The 20,520-nt window shown below is 40.5% G+C and overlaps 1 protein-coding gene and 1 pseudogene across 1 annotated transcript; both read right to left on the bottom strand.

The window, feature by feature from the left end:
- Positions 1 to 4,100: 4,100 nt before the first annotated feature.
- Positions 4,101 to 8,784, bottom strand: LOC128426194 (ropporin-1-like protein; annotated as a pseudogene).
- Positions 8,785 to 11,903: 3,119 nt separating this feature from the next.
- On the bottom strand, positions 11,904 to 18,998 carry LOC128425920 (ropporin-1-like protein). Its single transcript, XM_053412759.1, has 5 exons — positions 18,656 to 18,998; positions 17,922 to 18,045; positions 16,836 to 16,997; positions 16,391 to 16,566; positions 11,904 to 13,048 (listed from the first exon to the last, which is right to left on the bottom strand). Exons 1-5 carry the CDS (start codon positions 18,784 to 18,786, stop codon positions 12,988 to 12,990), a joined length of 654 nt encoding a protein of 217 aa, XP_053268734.1. The 5' UTR covers positions 18,787 to 18,998; the 3' UTR covers positions 11,904 to 12,987.
- Between the last annotated feature and the right edge of the window lie 1,522 nt (positions 18,999 to 20,520).

Raw genomic sequence — 20,520 nt, 5'->3', positions numbered from 1 at the left:
GACACTATCAGAAGTTGAAACATACATGCTCTTTCTCAATAGGCATGCAAGTCTGTGTAAGGCTGGGGTGGGTAACCTCAGGCCTCCATATGGTCCATGAGACCATTGGTTTGGCCCATGACATAATTCATAAATACAACACATGTTTAGCATGTCCTCCAGGGAGGTTTCTCTTGGCTGTATGCCTGTTAGGGCACAGTAAGGGTCAATGAAACTTCATGAAGTTATATCTTTCCTCCTGAACCCAACATGGAGCTGGTTCCACAGGAGTCAGGAGAGGACTCTTGTAGAAACGCCAAGCCCACGTTCATAGAGAGGAGATGTTCATATAGAGAGGAGATGATATGGGGTCTATTACATATGATGGAGCTTGATCATTAATGGCTTGGTAATATAATCTTTTTCTAATTTCTGTCACTGCGCTGATTTTTGGAACATCCTGATCATAAGTCGTCCACATGGATTGTATACGTGGATTGTAACTTACACAGAACATTTACATGTAATTAAATCATTCACTTTGCTGACATCAGCTGTTGTGGAAAGAAATCAATTGCATAATAGTCCCAGTGTGTGTAGCCTTATTATAACTTCATCTACCCCCTGCTGAGAGCTCTACTCTCGTGTGACTCCTCCATCTCCATGGTATCGTTCTGCTGCCGTGTGGCCGACAGCCAGTTTCCAATCCTACAGATATATAATTATCTGTGGAAAGTTTCAACTGTCTGGTCGAGCCACACACACAATCAACAGAGTAAAGATAAACTGTAATTCTCCAGTATTAGAATTAGTTGAAAGTTTGTCAAGTAAGAGTTCAGGTGAAAGTCAGCATCCTAATTTTAGTAAATAGCTCATGAAGTTGGTTTCAATCCACAGATTCACTTATACATATCTCATGTACACTAAAGTCATGGAGATGTTTTGCTGTGTTTTACACTGTAATGCAGCTGCAATGTAATGTTATTACAGAATATGTGCTCACGCAAGTGAAATATTAATATCAGGAGAGACCAGGAAGAAAAAGGAGCTCCAGTCTGTGTCTAAAGATGGACGACATGTCACCACTTCCTTCCACTATCTAGAAATTAATCTAAAAATATCCTGGATATGAACGCTGACATCTTAAAATTAGGCTGGAACCATCCGTCTTTATAAAGACTCTAAAAAGAGTAGAATCAGCTTGTTTTTAAATAACAAATTACTATGAATTACTGTTGGGCTTTTGAATTAGACTGCATGTCTTTTAGCTAAATATTGGAGAAACATTGGAGATACACATGAGTCTAACATGTCCTAAGCAGTATGCAGTTCAGACAACGCCCTTCATTTTGAACACTAATATTTTCTGTTACCAAAGCCGAGCTGTGTTTCAGTTTCCAGCAGTGCTGCTCAGTGAAATGTTCAGCGGCATAAAGCTGGCGTGAAGCCAACAATTAGCTGCCTTAGTAAAAAGGAAATATGGCATTAACCGGTATTTTCGGGGGGAAACGAGGGAGTAACTAGAGTCAATTGCATTGCAGAAATCCATCAACATTTTAATATAAAAGCCCGGAAAGCACTTAACAGTTTCCATAAAAGCCGAGCATGTTTGGCTTTTACATTAGTCAGTCGTGTTTTTATTTTCTTTCTTGTTGAGGAGATGTGTGCAGACAGCTGTGTTGTGAAATAAAAATCAACCATTAGCGTTTGCAGCGGTTTATTTGACACCGTAAACTGGCATCAGTGGCTCCTATTTAGCCCCAGCAAAAATGGAGGAAACAATTAATACTTATTAAGGAGACAGGCGGGTTGATTTTACAATGAGAACTCCTCAGTTCAACAAGACCTCTCACATATTCATGTTCTGTGACACAGCTGGTGGGTTGTTTGTAGTTCATTCAAGGACTTCTAACATGTAGATTTAATCCCCCGTTCATATGTCCTAAGTAAAATATCCCTCAATGCGCATGCTGTTGCATTTCAATCTACTGTACATCATAGAGAAGTACAGCCAATTGAAATAAACAGATCTGTCCATTCACCTTGATGTAGGTGGATTTATATTCTGTGATGTGCGTATGAATTCACGTGAGACTGAGACACAATGTAAATAGCAGAACATTTGCAACACCCTCACTTGCAGAGCCAATTGCATCAGCTCCACCCGGGACTCAGAACAAGATCTAAGTTGCGTGGACAGATTACCACAGGGATCTGACCGGAGCCCTTCTGTGAGTGTGTGTCGCGCAAATGTGATGAGATTTCTGTCTTTTTATTATATATTCACAGCTCTCTCAGACAACTATACTTACCGAGAGTATGTCACTCCAAACTGTAAGGACTATTTTTAACCCAAACCCTTTGTGGCAGATTCAATAGAGCGGCAAAAATAGGAGTGTGTAATTTCTATGATTGTTGTCATTTGGGCTGGGAAGAAGTATTGTTCAACAATCATCACAGACAAGAGGATTTCTTACAAATCCAGCTGTCACCCAAGGCCACACAGGTTTAAGCCGAAGAAGCAATCCACAGTTTGTTGCTTGAGATGTCCACTCAGTCACTACAATAACCCTCAGATGTAAACAGACTTTACTCATAGCTTTTACAGTTAATCGACCACTCAAAAACGCTTTTACAGTACAAGTCACGAATTTCCCCGCAAACAAATGTGCAACGCTTCTATCCGGAGCACTTTTTTGATCAGGGGAAATTTGGGGTTTAGTCTCTCTGGTGAGTGGACGACCCTCTCTGCCTCCAGAGCCACAGCCGCCGTTACATTAGAAGAACTTCTAAGACATTATCCTGGTTGTTGTAAATATCTTTGACCATAAGCATTAGCCGTTTTAGATGAAGAAATGACTAGTTTGTGAAAGGTGGAGTTTTAAAATGAACTTTCTCAGTCGATCTTATTTAGGCCACATGTACCTTACGAGCACAAGATCGTGGGTTTAGACAGGCTCCTGTATGGCTTCCCTCATTCAGTTATTCATGTATTTGCCCTAAAACCACAAACATCCACAACACTCCAACACACCATGGTCTCTTCTGTGGCATACCTGGAGCAGGGCGCTGCACAAAGATCTGTCTATGAGTCTCTTCTATGACACAAGCGCCGAACTGTTAGTGACTGAATAAGTGACCAAAATCCAGTGTTTATGTCTGGGTTCTGAGGGGTTTCTGTTTGTTTCTGAGAGGATTTGTTCGAAAGTGTTCTCCTCTAATATCCCGTCTATTAATTTGAACTGAGTAGAAAGTCTAGAAATCACAACTTAATCAATTAAGACATAAAGTTGTCCAATGCGCGAGTTAACGACGACAGTTAAATTCAGGGACAGAAAGATCCATAGCTCTCAAGTTAAATGTGAGAAATTTAATAATTCACAAGTGTTGATTAATCCATTTTCATCAGCCTGCAACGTCCCCTTAATTAAGTGCCGTCTGAGATGCGTGCTCACGTATGAGCACCAGACCTTTGATTTTGTTGGATTATTTTGCAGATGCTCATAGATAAAATAAGTATTAAATAATCTAACAACATTTATTAAATAGGATTAAAGAGTACATACTTTTACGCTAATGAAACAAAACAAGTGTGGTTTGAAGGCAAAGAATTTCACAAAATGATAAAAGTCCAAGGCACTTTGCAGATGAACTAAAGTCCACACGCCCACACAACCTTGCTGGAACGCTGGTAAAGCCAGTGTGTAGGTGTCTTAGAATGTAACGGCTGCAGGATACTGCCTTGGAATCCACAGACTTCTCTTGAAAACACAGTAATTATCCTGTTTTCACAAGGAGTTAAAGTCTCAATAATTAATTTTGAGATTTGGAATTACGAGGTTTATTGTTCCATTAAGAAGATGATGAGACTTATAAGAAAAGATAATGCTTTGGAGTTGATTGCTTGATTGAAAAGTGCCTGTCATTTTAGGCATTAGGTTGATACTGAGTGTTGAACATAAAATCCTCAGTTTAAAATGCATTTTGGACAAATATAGGTTGTGCCAATGGCAATACAATCCATACATCGCTGTTCAATGTTAGACAAGCCACTTTATTTTGAAATTCACTTTCACTGTCCTTGTTCAGGCCTCGATGTGGCTCTGGCGAGGTCTGATGAGTCAGCAGGTTCCATCCATGTGGTCCTGATTGATGAAGTCCAGAGGTTTTATCATCCCAGTTTGGAGCTCCCTGGAACATTGACAACACAATATATATCATAAGTAAACGGATGGATAATTAAAGCAAAATTAGTCAACACAATTACCTCTCAATACAAAATAAGTGACACATCAATAGTTAGAAAGAAAAGAGGCTTGTTAAGAGGCAAGGACACTAACACAACATCATGTCAACAAATCTGTGTTCTGCAACAGCACAATACGCCATGAATCATGTTTCCCCTGGTCCTTCCCCTTGAATCTGTTACGCAACAGCTACAGGGATGAACGCTAAAGGGGAACCTCTGTGTCCACTCTCTCTTCTCCCATCTCTTTCGCACTGCCCCGCTACATTCATCGTGTCCCTGGGGAAGTGACGTTACATGCCAAACTTTAAAGGTTGTGCAACGAGCTCCACCCTGGAGCTGAGACTCCTTAACCACTAACACCTTTGCAGTGACATCATGTTTCCATTTCCTGCATCCCACAACAACGGAGCTCTAACAAAAACTAGCCCTGTTTCTCACTGATCGCTGGACTGTGTCAGAACAGAGAGGAACAGATTGGTGTTTCAACTTTATCTCCTGCTCTTGTAAAATTGTGCTGATCACTGAATGATAACATGGTTTATGATTTTCTGGGTGACTTACACATGGATAAGAACTAGAATTGACTCTATTAAATGTATCTACCAGGACAGATGTAACTCATAGACTGTAAATATAGATGGACGAAATGACAGCTCCCAAAAGTGAAGCCAACGCATCTCGATTGCCACCTGGTGGCTGGCTGCAGTACAGGTCATAAACCCCTTCTCTATGTTAGTTCATGGGACATGAAAAATTTAAGACAGACATCAAAGTATTTGATCTGAAATATGTTTTTTTTCATTATAGTTTATTCGTATTAAGCTGATGTTTGGTCAAGGGTTCGTTTTACAGCAGATTTCATTATAATTAGCTCCTAATAAATTGCTATTTATTATCTTATAAGAACTTAATCTTGTATTTTTCTTTGTTTTCATTTATTGTAGAGAACTCTAATTGCGCTTTATAAACAAACTTGACTTGACTATCAAAACGGGGCTAAACGTCATAATTGACGGCTGAGACTGACTTGTGATTGGTCGAGGTTGTGTGTTGATGGGTCCTTTAAAGCAAAACAGAGTTCTTTGAAGATATTGTGTGACTTTGATGTTTAAAACTATGATTGTCATCCCGAGGTATGGAGGGATATGAACTAAGTCCAAAAACGCACAAGTGAGGAACTGCAGGAGACGTTAATGAAATAGTCTAATTTGCCACCGCCTACATCCACTCTGTTTATCGCAAGATACATGTATACATCTCAGGAAAATACACACACACACACACACAAAGATGACACCTACACTTGTGGCTGCAGGCTGCAGAGGAAGTCGTCAATGTGGTCCTGTGGCAGGTCCCTGTCCAGGCGAGCCAGATACGTGTACATTTTCACAAAGGTGTCTTCAGAGATCTCCTGAGGGTCTAAGAAAGAGAAACAGACATTAAAAAAAGTGACACACAAATATACAATCAGCAAAGTGGGCACAGGCCCACTTTGCAAATACACTTACATTAGACTAGCTCACTGACAGCGACCTTGTCATTACAGAACATGACTGCCCTCATGTGGTCAAAGAGTTCAATGAACCTATTCACAGCCGCAAAATGTTCCTAACTCCTCACAGTGAGCACATGAAGTTGTTAATGCTGATCTGCATTTACAGTTGCAGAATCCAAATCATTATCCGCCAAGTTCTTCAAGGTATTTACTTTGATCCATTGCTGCTGCTGTATCTGCATCTACTGACCAATCCTTGGCTTAATAGAATTGCAAAGACTCACATGGTCAGAGAAGGATTTATTCTTTCTTTGCAGAGTCTGGGGACCCCGATAGAGAAGTCTGGATCACAGACGCCGGGAGCTAGTTTAAACACTATAAGACAAGATGACTGAAAAAACGCAGCTGTTCTTGGTCTCACATTGGGCTTTGAGGGTCAAAGGAGGGGGTATAAAGTGGTATTAGCATTTCTTTCTGGCCTTATATAACATCTCAGCCCTCCAAGAGCGCTGCAGCCCAGGAGAAAAACTCCATCCAGTCAATTTCTGAGCTGAAGCTGCCCAGTGACAGCAGGGTCTCCATCTGATCCCATGCTAAACATAGACCCTCCCATTTCTTCTGCAGCTCCTCCTTGCTGCAAGTTGTCTTCTGGGACAGCTGTGGATGTAGTAAGTAGCGGTTAGGGGAGTTGAGGAGAAAGAAATCATTCAGTTATTCGTTTAAATAAACAGCAGTATTGGTTCTGGGGACCAGTGATAATGACTTTTATAATGAGCTATGTAATAAGACACAGCAAGGATTCATACAGAAGAAGAGGAGTTGATTCTTGCTCCAAGCTGGAATATTTCTGAGCACCGTCTCAAATCAACAGGACAATTTCCTAAAATAAACATAATTTTAAGAACTACAAAGCTAGTAAGTCTTATAGTAAAATCGCTTTCGTGAAGAGAGGCATCCTCACAAAGGTAAGACTTGTGCTTAGGTGTTGACTTTTAAGTAAATATTAATTATTCATTTATTTGAATGGTTCCACCACAGCAAGATTTCACAGGTGAGGGGAAATGGGTTAACAATAATGTAAAACTTTAATGATCCAAAGGGGGAGGGGGCGACAACAATGCAACAATATGCAAATACAGGATAGATTGTGTCATTAAATGTGGATATTAAACATACATAACCGATAGTAACACACTGGATAATATGCAGTGCACTAAATTCATTGCTTCCCTTCCAGCAGCAGCAGTGTGAGGTAAATGATCATGTGATCAGTTCAATGAGGTTTGGTTCTTCTGTAGAGAAAGCACCTATTTGTGAAGAGTCTTAAGCAGATCTGGAGTCAGCCCAGTGTCTGTCTTCTTGGTGGCAAGGTTCATCTCAGAACGTTATTCAACAGGCAAGCGCTCTCCATTACACAGTCCATTGAAATATCTGGAAAAACAAACACACAGCATGCAGTGCCTGTATATTATCTTAACTCAACTTAACCCAATCTGTCTGTCATTTAAATTCATCCCTAAACATGCCAATCAATGCTAAAGGACAAAACAGCTGTTTATTGTACTTCACAGTCTTACAGTGAACTTGTGAGAGGCAGCAATGTATTTAGTGGTTTTGAGCAGCAAAAGAAGCTGTGACTACTTTAAGGGCATCCACACATGATGTAACCCAGGAGACATTTTAATTGTTTCTGTTCCTCCATACGACTCACTTAATTGTCTTTAACGGTAAACACTACCAAACTACAACAGCCAATAGAAAACCAGAGGATAGAAATGTCCGAAGGGGGACATAAAAAATATATTCTTGACATACTTTTGAAGTTGTTGTCTTTGATAGAAATTTGTTTAACCGCTACAATAACATAGAGGCTCACGGGATCCAATTACAGCAAGTCAGTGACAAGAGGAGAGATTCCCAGGTGAAAAGGGCCGACCTCTTTGTACAGTGATGCTGCCCGGAGACATTGTTTATGGTGTTGTTTAAGAGATCAAGATCATAATGAACACAAATCCCACTTCCCCCATATGCCTAAATCACTGCTGACAGACGCTGAGGCTTACGTTGAAGACCACAGCAGCAAGTCCTCGGGCTGCGTTTGGATGGCTGCCTTGGTGAAGCACTGGAGGATGATGGGCAGATCGGACGGGACGCTGATTTGCTGGGAGCAGTACATCGTGTCTGTCTTCTGGGGGGCAACGTTCATCTCAAAACGCTCTTTGACGGGCAAACGCTCTCCTCTATACAATGCATGGAAGTATCTGGAAAAAGGAACAGTCACACACATGTAGTGTCTTAATTTAACATCACTCAATCTGTCTGTCATTTAAATTCATTCCTCAACATGCCAATCAAATAGGCCATAATGTAAAATGGACCACAAGTTGCTGTTTGAACAATATCCCAGGAGTAGGACCAATTATATCATCATGTGTTGTATTTTTCTGTGTGTTGTTTACCATAGTTCCAAGGGAAGACACTGGTTTATCGTACTTTTACAGTGAAGTGGGAGGCAGCATTGCATTTAGTGTTTTTGAGCAACAAAATAAGCTGGTGTCATTTTAAAGGGATAGTTCACCCAGAGAGGAAATTCCACTCATTATCTACCCACCACTATGCTGATGGAGGGGTGGGTGAAGTGTTTGAGTCTACACAATACTGTTGGAGGCTCAGGGGTTAAAAAAAAACAACTGTTGCAGCAATACAATTTAAGAAATTAGTGAACTAAGCTTTAGACGTAATAAAACAACACAAAAAACACAAGTCAGTGCCAAGATGAGAGATTCCCAGGTGAAAAGGGCCGACCTCTTTGTACAGTGATGCTGTCTGGAGACACTGTTTATGGTGTTGTTTAAGAGATCAAGATCATGATAAAAACAAATCACAAGTCCCCTCTGCCTGAATCACTGCTGACAGACACTGAGGCTTACGTTGAAGACCACTGCAGCAAGTCCTTGGGCTGCGTTCGGATGGCTGCCTTGGTGAAGTTCTTGAGGAGGTTGGGCAGCTCGGGTGGGATAATGATTTGCTGGGCACAGAACATCATGTCTGGAGGTGGCATGGCTGTAAGATGAAACAAAGCAGTGGAGCACTTTGAGATCCAGCCAATATCAGGTGTCACAGGACATTTTTGAGAAAGTGTCTGGCCACGTAAATCAACCCTCACTGCCAATAGCTAACCATTAACATAAAAAGGACTAGGATTCTTTACACTTCGCTATGGATTGAGGCTGTTACACTGGGGGAGTTTATGAATATGGATGTAAACAACATGAAAGCATGAGATACAAGCTCAAACAGCCACATGAAATGTCAGATCCAAGAAATGTGGTAAATAACTGTGTTGAAATAAAGTTACTTATTAATTACTGTATTCATTTAACCTCCATGACTATGAAAAACACAATAGAACAAAGTCATCAGAATTTGTGCATTCATGTACTAAACGTTCTTTAACTTACGACCTCAAACTAACTTTAGAGTTAAAAAGGCATTTTTTTCTGACGGAAATGCTACAAAAAAAGTAAACACAGTAACGTTACCTGTACGGTTTGGTTGTGAAATGACACCTTTTTCGTGAAAATATGTGATGAAATTTGCTCTAGTTTAATAAGGATATTTATACATGGGTGTAATATCAGCAGTAAGGGCAAGCTTAAATCGTGGCAGCGGCAGCTCGTAGAGACACTTCCAGTGGCAAAGGAAACTGCCACTGATATGTTAAGGCAGCTGACTTTGATAACAAACAGTTAAGCGACAGCTGCCTTTGATGATAAAATGTTCAAGATTCAAGTTTCAAGATTCAAGATTTTTTATTATCAAATGCACAACAATAACATTAAGCAGTCGCTGGCAGTGAAATGCTTGAGTCACAGGCTCTCTTCTAGCAATACTAGTTGGATAGTTGGACTTTACTTTGAAAAATCTCCAAATATATCCAGTAAAAATCGTTGATATTCATGTATGTTCGAAGTCAGGGAGGTCCTGAACGCAGGCATATCAGTCTCTCTCTGAACTTATTGAGCAAAGTATTTTTACAGTACTCTGAAGTATCCTGAAATGATCTATTCCACAGTGAAAATGTTGGACTTTACTTTGAAAAAATTGTAAACAGTGAAAATGTTGGACTTTACTTTGAAAAATCTCTTAATCCATTTAGTAAATATATTTGATATTCAGTACATTGATATTTTGAGAGGTCCTGAACACAGGCATATAAGTTTCACACTGAACTTATTGAGCAAAGTATTTTTACTGTACTCTGAAGTATACTGAAATGATCTATTCCACAGTGAAAATGTTGGACTTTACTTTGAAAAAATTGTAAAGAGTGAAAATGTTGGACTTTACTTTGAAAAATCTCTTAATCAATACAGTAAATATATTTGATATTCAGTACATTGATATTTTGAGAGGTCCTGAACACAGGCATATAAGTCTCAAACTGAACTTATTGGGTAAAGTGTTTTTATAGAACTTTGAAGTATACTGAAATGATCTATTCCACAGTGAAAATGTTGGACTTTACTTTGAAAAAATTGTAAAGAGTGAAAATGTTGGACTTTACTTTGAAAAATCTCTTAATCAATACAGTAAATATATTTGATATTCAGTACATTGATATTTTGAGAGGTCCTGAACACAGGCATATAAGTCTCAAACTGAACTTATTGGGTAAAGTGTTTTTATAGAACTTTGAAATATCCAGAAATGAACTGATTTGATTGTACACATGTTGGACTTTACTTTGAAAAATCTCCTAATCTATACAGTAAAAATGTTTGATATTCAGTATGTAAGTAGTCAGAGGGGTCCTGAACACATCCATGTAAGTCTCACTCTGAACTTATTGAGCAAAGTGTTTTTATAGAACTTTGAAATATCCAGAAATGAACTGATTTGATTGTACACATGTTGGACTTTACTTTGAAAAATCTCTTAATCTATAGAGTAAATATATTTGATATTCAGTACATTGACAATTTGAGAAGTCCTGAACACAGGCATATCAGTCTCTCTCTAGAATTGTTGATCAAAGTGTTTTGCAGTACTTTGAAATATCCCGAAATAAGCTACTTGAAGCTAAAAATGTGTGACTTTTATTTTGTAAAATCTCTAAATTGATACACTCAAAATGCTATTCAAAAAAAGGACACGTGAGACGATATATACTTCTTGTGAATATAATCCAATCCATTTCCTTTTCAATTATGCATTTTGTATATGCTCAATGTCAACAGTTTATTTTGAAAAAACGCTTTGGATGCGTTTACCATAAATGTCAGTATATGAGCGCAGTAGAATTTCTGCGTCGGGTGATTTGACCACAGGAGCTCGAGCTGCTTGACACGGACATCTCCTCCACCTCTTTCGTCGGTAATCAGAACCATCTAACCCCCGGGTCTAGGGCACCGTCCTCGGGGTGGAGCACAGCCTGGCGCGCCGAGCTGTCTCTTCAATCTCTGTTGTTAAATGTATTGTTTCACCTAGTATTTTTTCAGTAGCTCTGTAATGACATTGTCTAATTGGCATATAGCTCAGTGTTTGCACTGAAAAATGATAAATTAATTGGATGGAAAAGGTAAAAAAATAAAATGTCCAACCTAACATCTAACAAAAATAGTTCTGGTCGATCACACGTACGTCTCAGCTGTCAATCACATCAAACTTATCACAATACTGAGAACTTGAACAAACACTAGTGTGATTTAGGGATGCACCGATTTATCGGCCGAACATCGGTAGCGGCCGATATTCGCCTCGTTAACTGATATCGGCTTATCGGTAATAAACTTGACTTTCACCGATATCATTGGCCGATGTTCATGTTTGTGGTAAAACCGCTGGGCACGTGCCGCGTCTAGGGGAGCAGTCGCTCCGTCGCCCTCCTCTCCGCGCCGCCGGAGTCTCAGTGTGCGGCACCGGGAGGTCCTCATCCGGTGCCGCCTAACGGCGTCGCTGTTGCGGGGGCTTTCTTTCTCTTGGACCGCGGGGCGGTGTCCATCGCCGGCGCGGAAGGCGGGCTGTTGGAGGGGACCGGGTACGCGGTCAGCGGCGGCCACTCTGGACGCATGTCGGCCCTTCTCGCGGATCACCTCAGCTAGCGACCGCTGGGGGAACCCTCTGTTCGCGCGGGGGGGCACCCTGCGGTGCGCCTCGGCTGGCGCCTAGCAGCTGACTGAGAACTGGTGCGGACCAGGGGAATCCGACTGTTTAATTAAAACAAGCATCGCGAAGGGCCACGGTGGGTGTTGACGCGATGTGATTTCTGCCCGACACTAAAAACAGGTAAAACTGAGGAGGGCTTGTTAAGTTATCTTGACTCACGCAGTGTAACTTGGTGTAAAAAGTATGAGTGTAGCGTCTGTTTAAGTACTTTATTCTCATGTGCACCGGCTCTATTCATCCGTCTCATGCACAGGTAACAAGGGAATTGACAACATACGTCATACACACAGAAGCCGTAACACATCTAATAAACGGCCAATACTGCTACCGTAAATCAATGAGAAGAGCGTTCTCTATAATGCTACTTTAACAGGGCTGTTTTAGACAGGGTAAAAAGGTGCTGTTTTAAATTATCCTTGTGGCATTTTGACCAAAATATGTTACAGTCATTTCATTAAGATCCCAAGGAACCATTTCAACTTGCGGTAAAATGGGCATAATATGTCTCTGTTAAATAAAGTTTAGTTAAATCAAAGATTGTTTCATAAATCTGATTCAATTTGTGCTCATTAAAAGATAAGAGTGATGAAGGGCTGAACATTTTTTAAATAGTGCTTTTAAATAATGATTTAATTATTTTTCTGGCACAAAAGGCTGAATGAATAACAACAAAAAGAAAATAAACAAATATCGGTATCGGTATCGGCCAAGAATTTCCATATCGGTGCACCCCTAGTGTGATTAGAACCTCTGTAATGGAACAAATATAAAGAAGACAAAGTGGTAAAAACCACCAACCATAGATTTGTGTATAAAGGGAGAAAAGCATCAAAAGCGCAAGATGGCAGCAACTGTATCGGGTCTATTTGAGCTTCATTTATGAAAAACTGGAAAGAGTGAAGATGTGTCGTCCGTCTTTATAAAGACTAAAAAAATGAAACTAGGAATTACTTCTGGGCTCTGAATTATACCTAAATGTTAGAGAAGCAACTCAACATCAAAAGTATCCAACTGCATGAATATAGGGTTTGAATATATCAGTTACGCATACATGTGTCTTTCCCTGTTCTTGTTCAGCTCTGATGAGTCAGGAGTTTCAGTCCATGTTGTCCTGATGGATGAAGTCCAGAGGTTTTATCATCCCATGCTGGAGCTCTCTGGAACATTTACAACACAATATATATCGTAAATAAACAGATGAATAATTACAGTAAATTTAGTCAACACAAACACATGAATAGTAAGAAAGAAAAGAGGCATGTGCTGATCAATGCATGATAAGATGGTTTATGACTTTCTTGGTGACTTACACATGGATAAGAACTAAAATTGACATTATCTACAGGGACAGATGTGACCCATAGACTGTAAATATAGACAGATGACATGACAGCTCCCAAAAGTGAAGCCAACACGTCTCGTTTTCCACCTGGTGGCTGGCTGCAGTACAGGTCATAAACCCCTTCTCCTTTCTTACCGAGCAAAAAAGTCAAGACAAAAAATCAGATTTTCTCAAATGTGGTTTCTGTCGTTGGAGTTTATTCTTATTAAACTGATGCTTGTTCAAGGGTTCATTTTCCAGCAGGTTTGATTATAATTAACTTTTAGTTCACTAGTTATTTGATGCTATTTATTATCTTATAAGAACCCGATATTTTATTTATCTTTAAATTTAGCTTTATAAATAAATTTGAATATATAAACAAGGAGAGACATCATGATTGACAGCTGAGACTGACTCGTGATTGGTCAAGAGTGTCTGTTGATGGGACCAGTAAAGCAGCTCCATCCCCTTATAGCTAGTCTTCAGCAATGTTCAGCACTGCACTAAACTAAATCCCCAAAGTTACTGGGCAACTGGAACGTACCAGCTGATGAGCAGGGACTTTTTTAGGGAGAAAAACAACTTTGGGTTTCATTTTCAAACTCAGCCTCTATGATTCTGTTTGGATGATTAATGTTTAATTTATCTTGTTTAAAACTTTCTTTGAAAATCACACGAGTAAAGTTTCTATCGAACTTTGTGCTAAAAACTGGGTCATGCACATCCTCATGGATGATCTTTTGAATAATAGCTTGTGGTTGTGTGGTGTTATTGAATAAACTAATAACATCATTAATAAATTACAAACTGCACACAGCAGTTTTGATGGCTGTGATGCCAATTCTTTGATACCCAATGTCTCGATTTTCAAACGCCGCCTGAAAAGAGAAACTATCTATCCTTATCTGAAAGTATTCTGAACAGATTAAAATGAACGTCGAGATATTTTCAACACACTGTTCGACTCGACTGTCACATTCACAGGAAGATCTGTTCAAGCCCTGACAACTTTCAATCTTTGCTGTGTCATGTGGGTGGAGAGGCGGCAGTCATTAGGTTTTCAGGGATTCTGTCTGTCCTCTGATCCCCTTCGACTTGGCTACAGCTGCAATCCTTTAAGGGGGTAAGCTTCTCCTTGTGTGTGTGTGTGTGTGTGTGAGGGAAAGACAAGTTTGTGAGAAAATATGAACATCACATTGTGCACTTGCCCATTTACAGTATTGCATGGTGGAGTGAACAAAAAACCGCAGGAGGTTTTAGGCCTTTCACACCGATTGAAAATCACATTCTCGTGCCCCTGGAGCTTATCTCTTTACCTCTCCTCCTTTTTCGTCTGCTGAGTGAAATGAATACGCCGGTGGAGGAGAGGCCAACTGCTGCGAGTCTGCGGGCTGAGAAGTGGTGCCTATGATAAATGAACTTTGGCTAATCCCGACACGAGGGAACAGGCGATGAAAGAGCATACACACAGTCCACCTGACAGCCTGTTTCGGGCAGCTTTGTGCCTCTCTCGCTGCTCATTAAAATATTCTACACTGACTCAAAAACAGCAGCGTCGTTCAGCTGGAAACTGATGAATAACAACCCACTGTGCCTGATGCTAACAATTGATGGAACCAATTTCCACGTAATGGGACAACAGCTGTGCTTGAAGGAGCATTAGAGGGCCCATTTATTAATTGAACACTATCGTTTTGACTTCCTTCCTGTCTTTCGCTGCTTTCCGTCTCTCTTTTCCTCACGCCCTGCTGGAAGTTGGAGACTTGGATCGTGCCGTTACTGACATTGACTGGCAAAAAAGTTGGGCCATAGACAACATATCGTATATCTATAGCTTGGAGTAATAACATCTTCCAAAAAGGTTACGTTTCATCAGTGTTTGTTTGTTTCTGTGTCCGTTATTTAGCAGCATTCAAAAACTACAAGACTGATTACAATGAAACTAGGTGGAATGATGCACTCTGGGTAATGGAAGATATTGTAGGAACTTATCATTATAGTAAAATGCCTTGAATTGTCCCACACTTGTGGTTAGGGATGTACAATAGGTGGGACACTTGTAGGCACTCAACATTATAGCAAAAATGCCTAGAAATGTCCTGACCAATCAGAATAAGCCGGACACTTCTAGGCACTTATCATTGAGGCAAAATGCCTAGAAGTGTCCTACTCTTGGTGTTACGGAAGTAAAATACGTGGGACACTTGTAGGCACTTTACATTAAAGCAAAATGTCTAGAAATGTCCCTCACTAGTAGTTACGGAAGTGCAATACTTGGGACACCTGTAGGAACTTATCATTATAGCAAAATGCCTTGAATAGTAGGAATTATTTTTAATTTCCTTTAACGTTCAAAGAAAAGGTGATCTCCAGGGAATGATTCATGGATCTTGATGAGGCATGTTAAGGGAATTTATGTGAGTGTGTACAATTTGTTGGGGCTTGGTTGAATTTATGGAGACTGTTGGGCCTGAGAGGAGGTGTGCGCTTTACTGGGAGCTTTTCCAGTGTTATTATTCATTCAATTTTAAAAACTTTTGCTCAGCAGCGCCCCGCCTATGGAACGGTCTCCCTGACCACCTGAGGGCAACACAGACCCTGGACTCTTTTAAGACTGGCCTAAAAACCTTTTTATTCAAGAAGGCGTTTTTACTTTGAGTTGAGTTTTTAGGACTTTGATTTTAATTACGTACTTGTGGCACTCTGAGATTCTCGAATGAAGAGTGCCTTACAAATCAAATGTATTATTATTATTATTATTATTAAATATATCCCTTGCCAATCAAACCATAATGTTGACCCTAATCAAACCCCAGGATAAAATTAAGAATAAAATATCCAGTAGTAAAATAAAGGGCAGTAATTCTTATTTGAGGTCCAAAAATGTCATGTGGTCTTGGTTAATACTTGAAGACATCATACAACCGTGATTACTGAAGCTAAGGAGATTGTATAAGAATTGTAAGCAGCTTAATCCAAGAGGAACTGATTTGAATGTGAAAAATAATTAAGACCGATTGAAAAAAGAGAGTGAGAGAAGTGGGAAGCATTTCTACAGGAGACGTTAAGGAAATAGCCTGATTTGACACCGCCTACATCCACTCTGCTTATTGCAAGATGGACAGCTATACATCTGAGGAGAATACACGCACACACACACACAGATGACACCTACACTTGTGGCTGCAGGCTGCTGAGGAAGTCGTCAATGTGGTCCTGTGGCACGTCCCCATCCAGGCGAGCCAGATAAGTGTACAATTTCACAAAGGTGTCGAACGGGATCCTCGCGGTGCCGTCCTCCTCATCCTCTGTCAAGATCTCACAGGCGAACTTCAGAGAACTCCTTAGGGTCTAAGAAAGAGAACCAGACATTCAAAACAAGTGACAAAGAAATATACTATCACCTTTTAGGGAGGAGCACAAGCACACACTGGAAATACAACGATCTTGTCATTACAGAACATGACTGCCCTCATGTGGTGAAAGAGTTCAATGGCCCTATTCACTGCAGGAAAATGTTCCTACCTCCTCACACTGAGCACATGAAGTTGTTAATGCTGATCTGCATTTGCTGCTGCAGTGGTATTAGCATTTCTTTCTGGCCTTCTATAACATCTCACCCCTCCCAGAGCGCTGCAGCCCAGGGCGAAAAACTCCATCCAGTCAATTTCTGAGCTGAAGCTGCCCAGCGACAGCAGGGTCTCCATCTGATCCGATGGTAAACACAGACCCTCCCATTTCTTCTTCAGCTCCTCCTTGCTGCAAGTTGTCTTCTGGGACAGCTGTGGAAGTAGCGGTTAGGAGAGTTGAGGAGAAAGAAATCCTTCAGTTATTGGTTTAAATAAACAGCAGTATTGGTTCTGGGGACTCTGGCAGCCAGTGATAATGACTTTAATATTGCTTACGGCGAGCTGAGCAGAGTTGGGCAAGTTACTGAAAATTAGTACTTAGTTACAGTTACTAGTTACTTATTTTAAAAGTAATTGAATTACTTAACCAGTTACTGTATATCAAAAGTAATTAGTTACTAGGCAAAGTAACTTTTAAGTTACTTCTGTTATTTTATTGTGAAAATGTTTTATTGTGAAAATGTTACATGATTTTATTTTGAAACGGTTCCGGTAGAGTCGCGGACAGCCTGTGATGACTACAACGGCGCTACGGAAAAGGTTTATGTTTTTAGCAACCCTCCGAAGAAGCACAATGGCTTACGGTGTCCACGGTTGTTTTAACGTGTTTCTAAGTTGTTCAAAGTTGTATTAAGGTGTACGGTGTTACAAGGACGGCTCAAATAAACGACCAGAACATCAGTTTAAGTCTCGACCATCTTTCGGGATCTGCTTCACTTGTCTTCTTGTCTGCAAGTGTTCAGTTTTCTCAAAAGAGAGTAACGCGAGTAACGAACTCATTTAAATTTTAGATATTGTAACTGCGCTACTTGATTTAAAAAAATACTTCGTTACATGCTCGTTACCGCTAAAAGTAGTGGAATTATAGTAACGCGTTACTTTGTAGCGCGTTACTCCCAACACTGGAGCTGAGTAATTAGTTATGTGTAATTTTGTATTAAACATACACAACCCATTATTACTCACAGCTCTGGAAAATATCTAGTGCACTGAATCCATTGCTTCTCTTCCAGAAGCAGCCTCATCAGGTAAATGATCATGTGATCAGCTCCATGAGGTTTGTATGAGAGAAAGTACCTGTTTGTGAAGATTCTTAAGCAGACCTGGAGTCAGCCCAGTGTCTGTCTTCTGGGTGGCAACGTTCATCTCAGAGCGGTCTTTGACAGGCAAACGCTGTCCATTACACAGTGCATGGAAGTATCTGGAAAAAGAAACAAACACATAAACATGCCAATCAAACCAAAGTTTAGAATGGAACACAAGTTGCTTTTTGAACAATATCTCATGAGTAGGACCAATTAAATCATCATGCGTTGTATTTCTTTGTGTTGAGTGATTAACAATCATTCTCTAAAATGCTAAAGGCGGAGACACTAGTTTATCGTACTTCACAGTTTAAATTACTTTTAGTAATTTTTAGCAGCAAAATAATGTTTTTTTCCTTTAGGGGATCTACACATGATTTACATAGTTTCTGCTCCTCCATGTGACTCACCTAATTGTATTTTGTGGTGAACACTACCAAGCCACAACAGCCAATAAAATGGCATAGGATAGAAAAGTCCTAAGGGGGAGATAAAAAAAAAAGAACTTGATATATCTAAATATCATCCTCTTCTTTAAAAGTGTTTTTTTTGTTAGAAAGTCAGTGCCAAGATGAGAGATTCCGAGGTGAAAAGGGCCGACCTCTTTGTACAGTGATGCTGTCCGGAGACACTGTTTATGGTGTTGTTTAAGAGATCAAGATCATGATAAACACAAATCAAACCTCCCCTCTGCCTGAATCACTGCTGACAGACACTGAGGCTTACGTTGAAGACCACTGCAGCAAGTCCTTGGGCTGCGTTCGGATGGCTGCCTTGGTGAAGTTCTTGAGGAGGTTGGGCAGCTCGGGTGGGATGCTGATTTGCTGGGAACAGTACATAGTGTCTGGAGGCGGCATGGCTGCAAGATGAAACAAAGCAGTGGAGCAGCCAAGATCAAGGCTGAAAGGAAATTTAGAGAAAGTGCCTGGCCACGTATTCCTACCCACACTGCCAATAACAAACCATCAACATTAAAAACACATTAGGATTCTTTAGACTTCGCAATGGATTGATGCAGTTAGACTGGAGGAGTTCAGGAATATGGATGTAAACAACATGAAAGCATGTTTCACAGAGATACAAGCTCGAACAGCCACACACACATAGTGGTAGCAGTCTGTTTCTATAATAAAAAAGAAAATCCCCCTTTCCCCATTTTTCGCTGCATAACAAAATTATAATATCTTTGAATATAGCATTAGCTGCTGCAGAGGTGGTGTGTTTACAGTGACAGCTGCTGAATCCACAGTAAAGACGGGGAATAAGGAAACTTATTGAGTCTAGTGTAGCATTAAAGTCGTTATCTTGTTTAGCTTACGATCAAAGACGTGGTAAATAACTGTGCATAACATTTCTATTCTGCATTCATGTACAAAACGTCATTTAACTTAAAACCTCGAACTTTGTCAAACGTTTGCATTAGAGTTAAAAATAAATTTGTTTCTGACTGAAATACTACAAATACTAAATAAACACACTAACGTTACCTGCACGGTACAGTGGTGAATTGTGTTCGTCAAGGGCGCAGTAATATGTGCTGGAATATGCGTGGCTGGTTCAAATAAAGGGGATCATACTCCGTGGATCTGATGTCAGATCAGCTCTTGTGTAGTGCAGCAAGGTCGCCTAGCAACGGCGCTCTCTTCTTCCTTACTTTTTAACCAAGTCCTGGAGGCCGCTTGAAGCTCATCACCGCCCCCTACAGTTAGGAGCACGTCACAGCAGATATTTTTGACTTGACACGTCAGGAAAGAGATGGTTGGATGGATAACGTAGTTTGTGCTTTTTCTCTTAGTACACCTACTATCATTACCACCCCCAGGAGCTTACTGGAAGCTGTGGCTGAGGGGGTAGAGCATTTCAGTTCTCTAATCAGAAGGTCAGCGGTTAAAATCCCAGCCCTTGCAGAGGTGTCCTTGGGCAACATGCTGAACCCCAAATAATAACAGTTAAGATAAGATACATTTATTGATCCAAAACACATGCACAGTCACACTACATGCAGATGAGGGAAATGTGTTCTCTGCTTTTGACCCATCTGGTGAACATAGCAGGACACACAGAGCAGTGGGCAGCCATGCACTGCGCCCGGGGAGCAAGGTGCCTTGCTCAGGGGCACTTACACAGCGGGGGTAGGGAAAGTCCTATTTGGACTTTTCGAACAGATCCAGGGTTTGTCCATCCAGGTATGTTTTTTTTATTGTCACTGCGAGGAGTCGAACCAGAGACCTTCCGGTCTGATGTCCGTAACTTTCTGCCCATAGTCCAATTTTTCTGCACCTAGTCCACCGCCTCTCTTAATGCAATGTGTCCATTTGTTAACATGATCACACAAAAAACCCTCAGCAGATCTCACCAATTCTCCAGGGGAATAATCCACAGATCTCGATTAAATCTATGAGTGTGGGTAACGTTGTGCAACTTGATTTAATTTAAGGGGACAATTGGGCCTTGGCAGAGGTATGCAGAACTGAGTACTATTCTAGTTATTCAAAAAAAAAAAATCTGGCAGTTCTTGAGTAGACCAGTATACACAGATGTTCCTGGTCCCTCTCCCCACTCAAACCATTCTAAACAGACGTCTGTGTACC

Source organism: Pleuronectes platessa, chromosome 20, assembly GCF_947347685.1.
Source record: "Pleuronectes platessa chromosome 20, fPlePla1.1, whole genome shotgun sequence".
Lineage (NCBI taxonomy): Eukaryota > Metazoa > Chordata > Actinopteri > Pleuronectiformes > Pleuronectidae > Pleuronectes > Pleuronectes platessa.
Note: the sequence above shows the minus strand (reverse complement) of the source record. Positions and strands in the feature narration are given on the sequence as shown.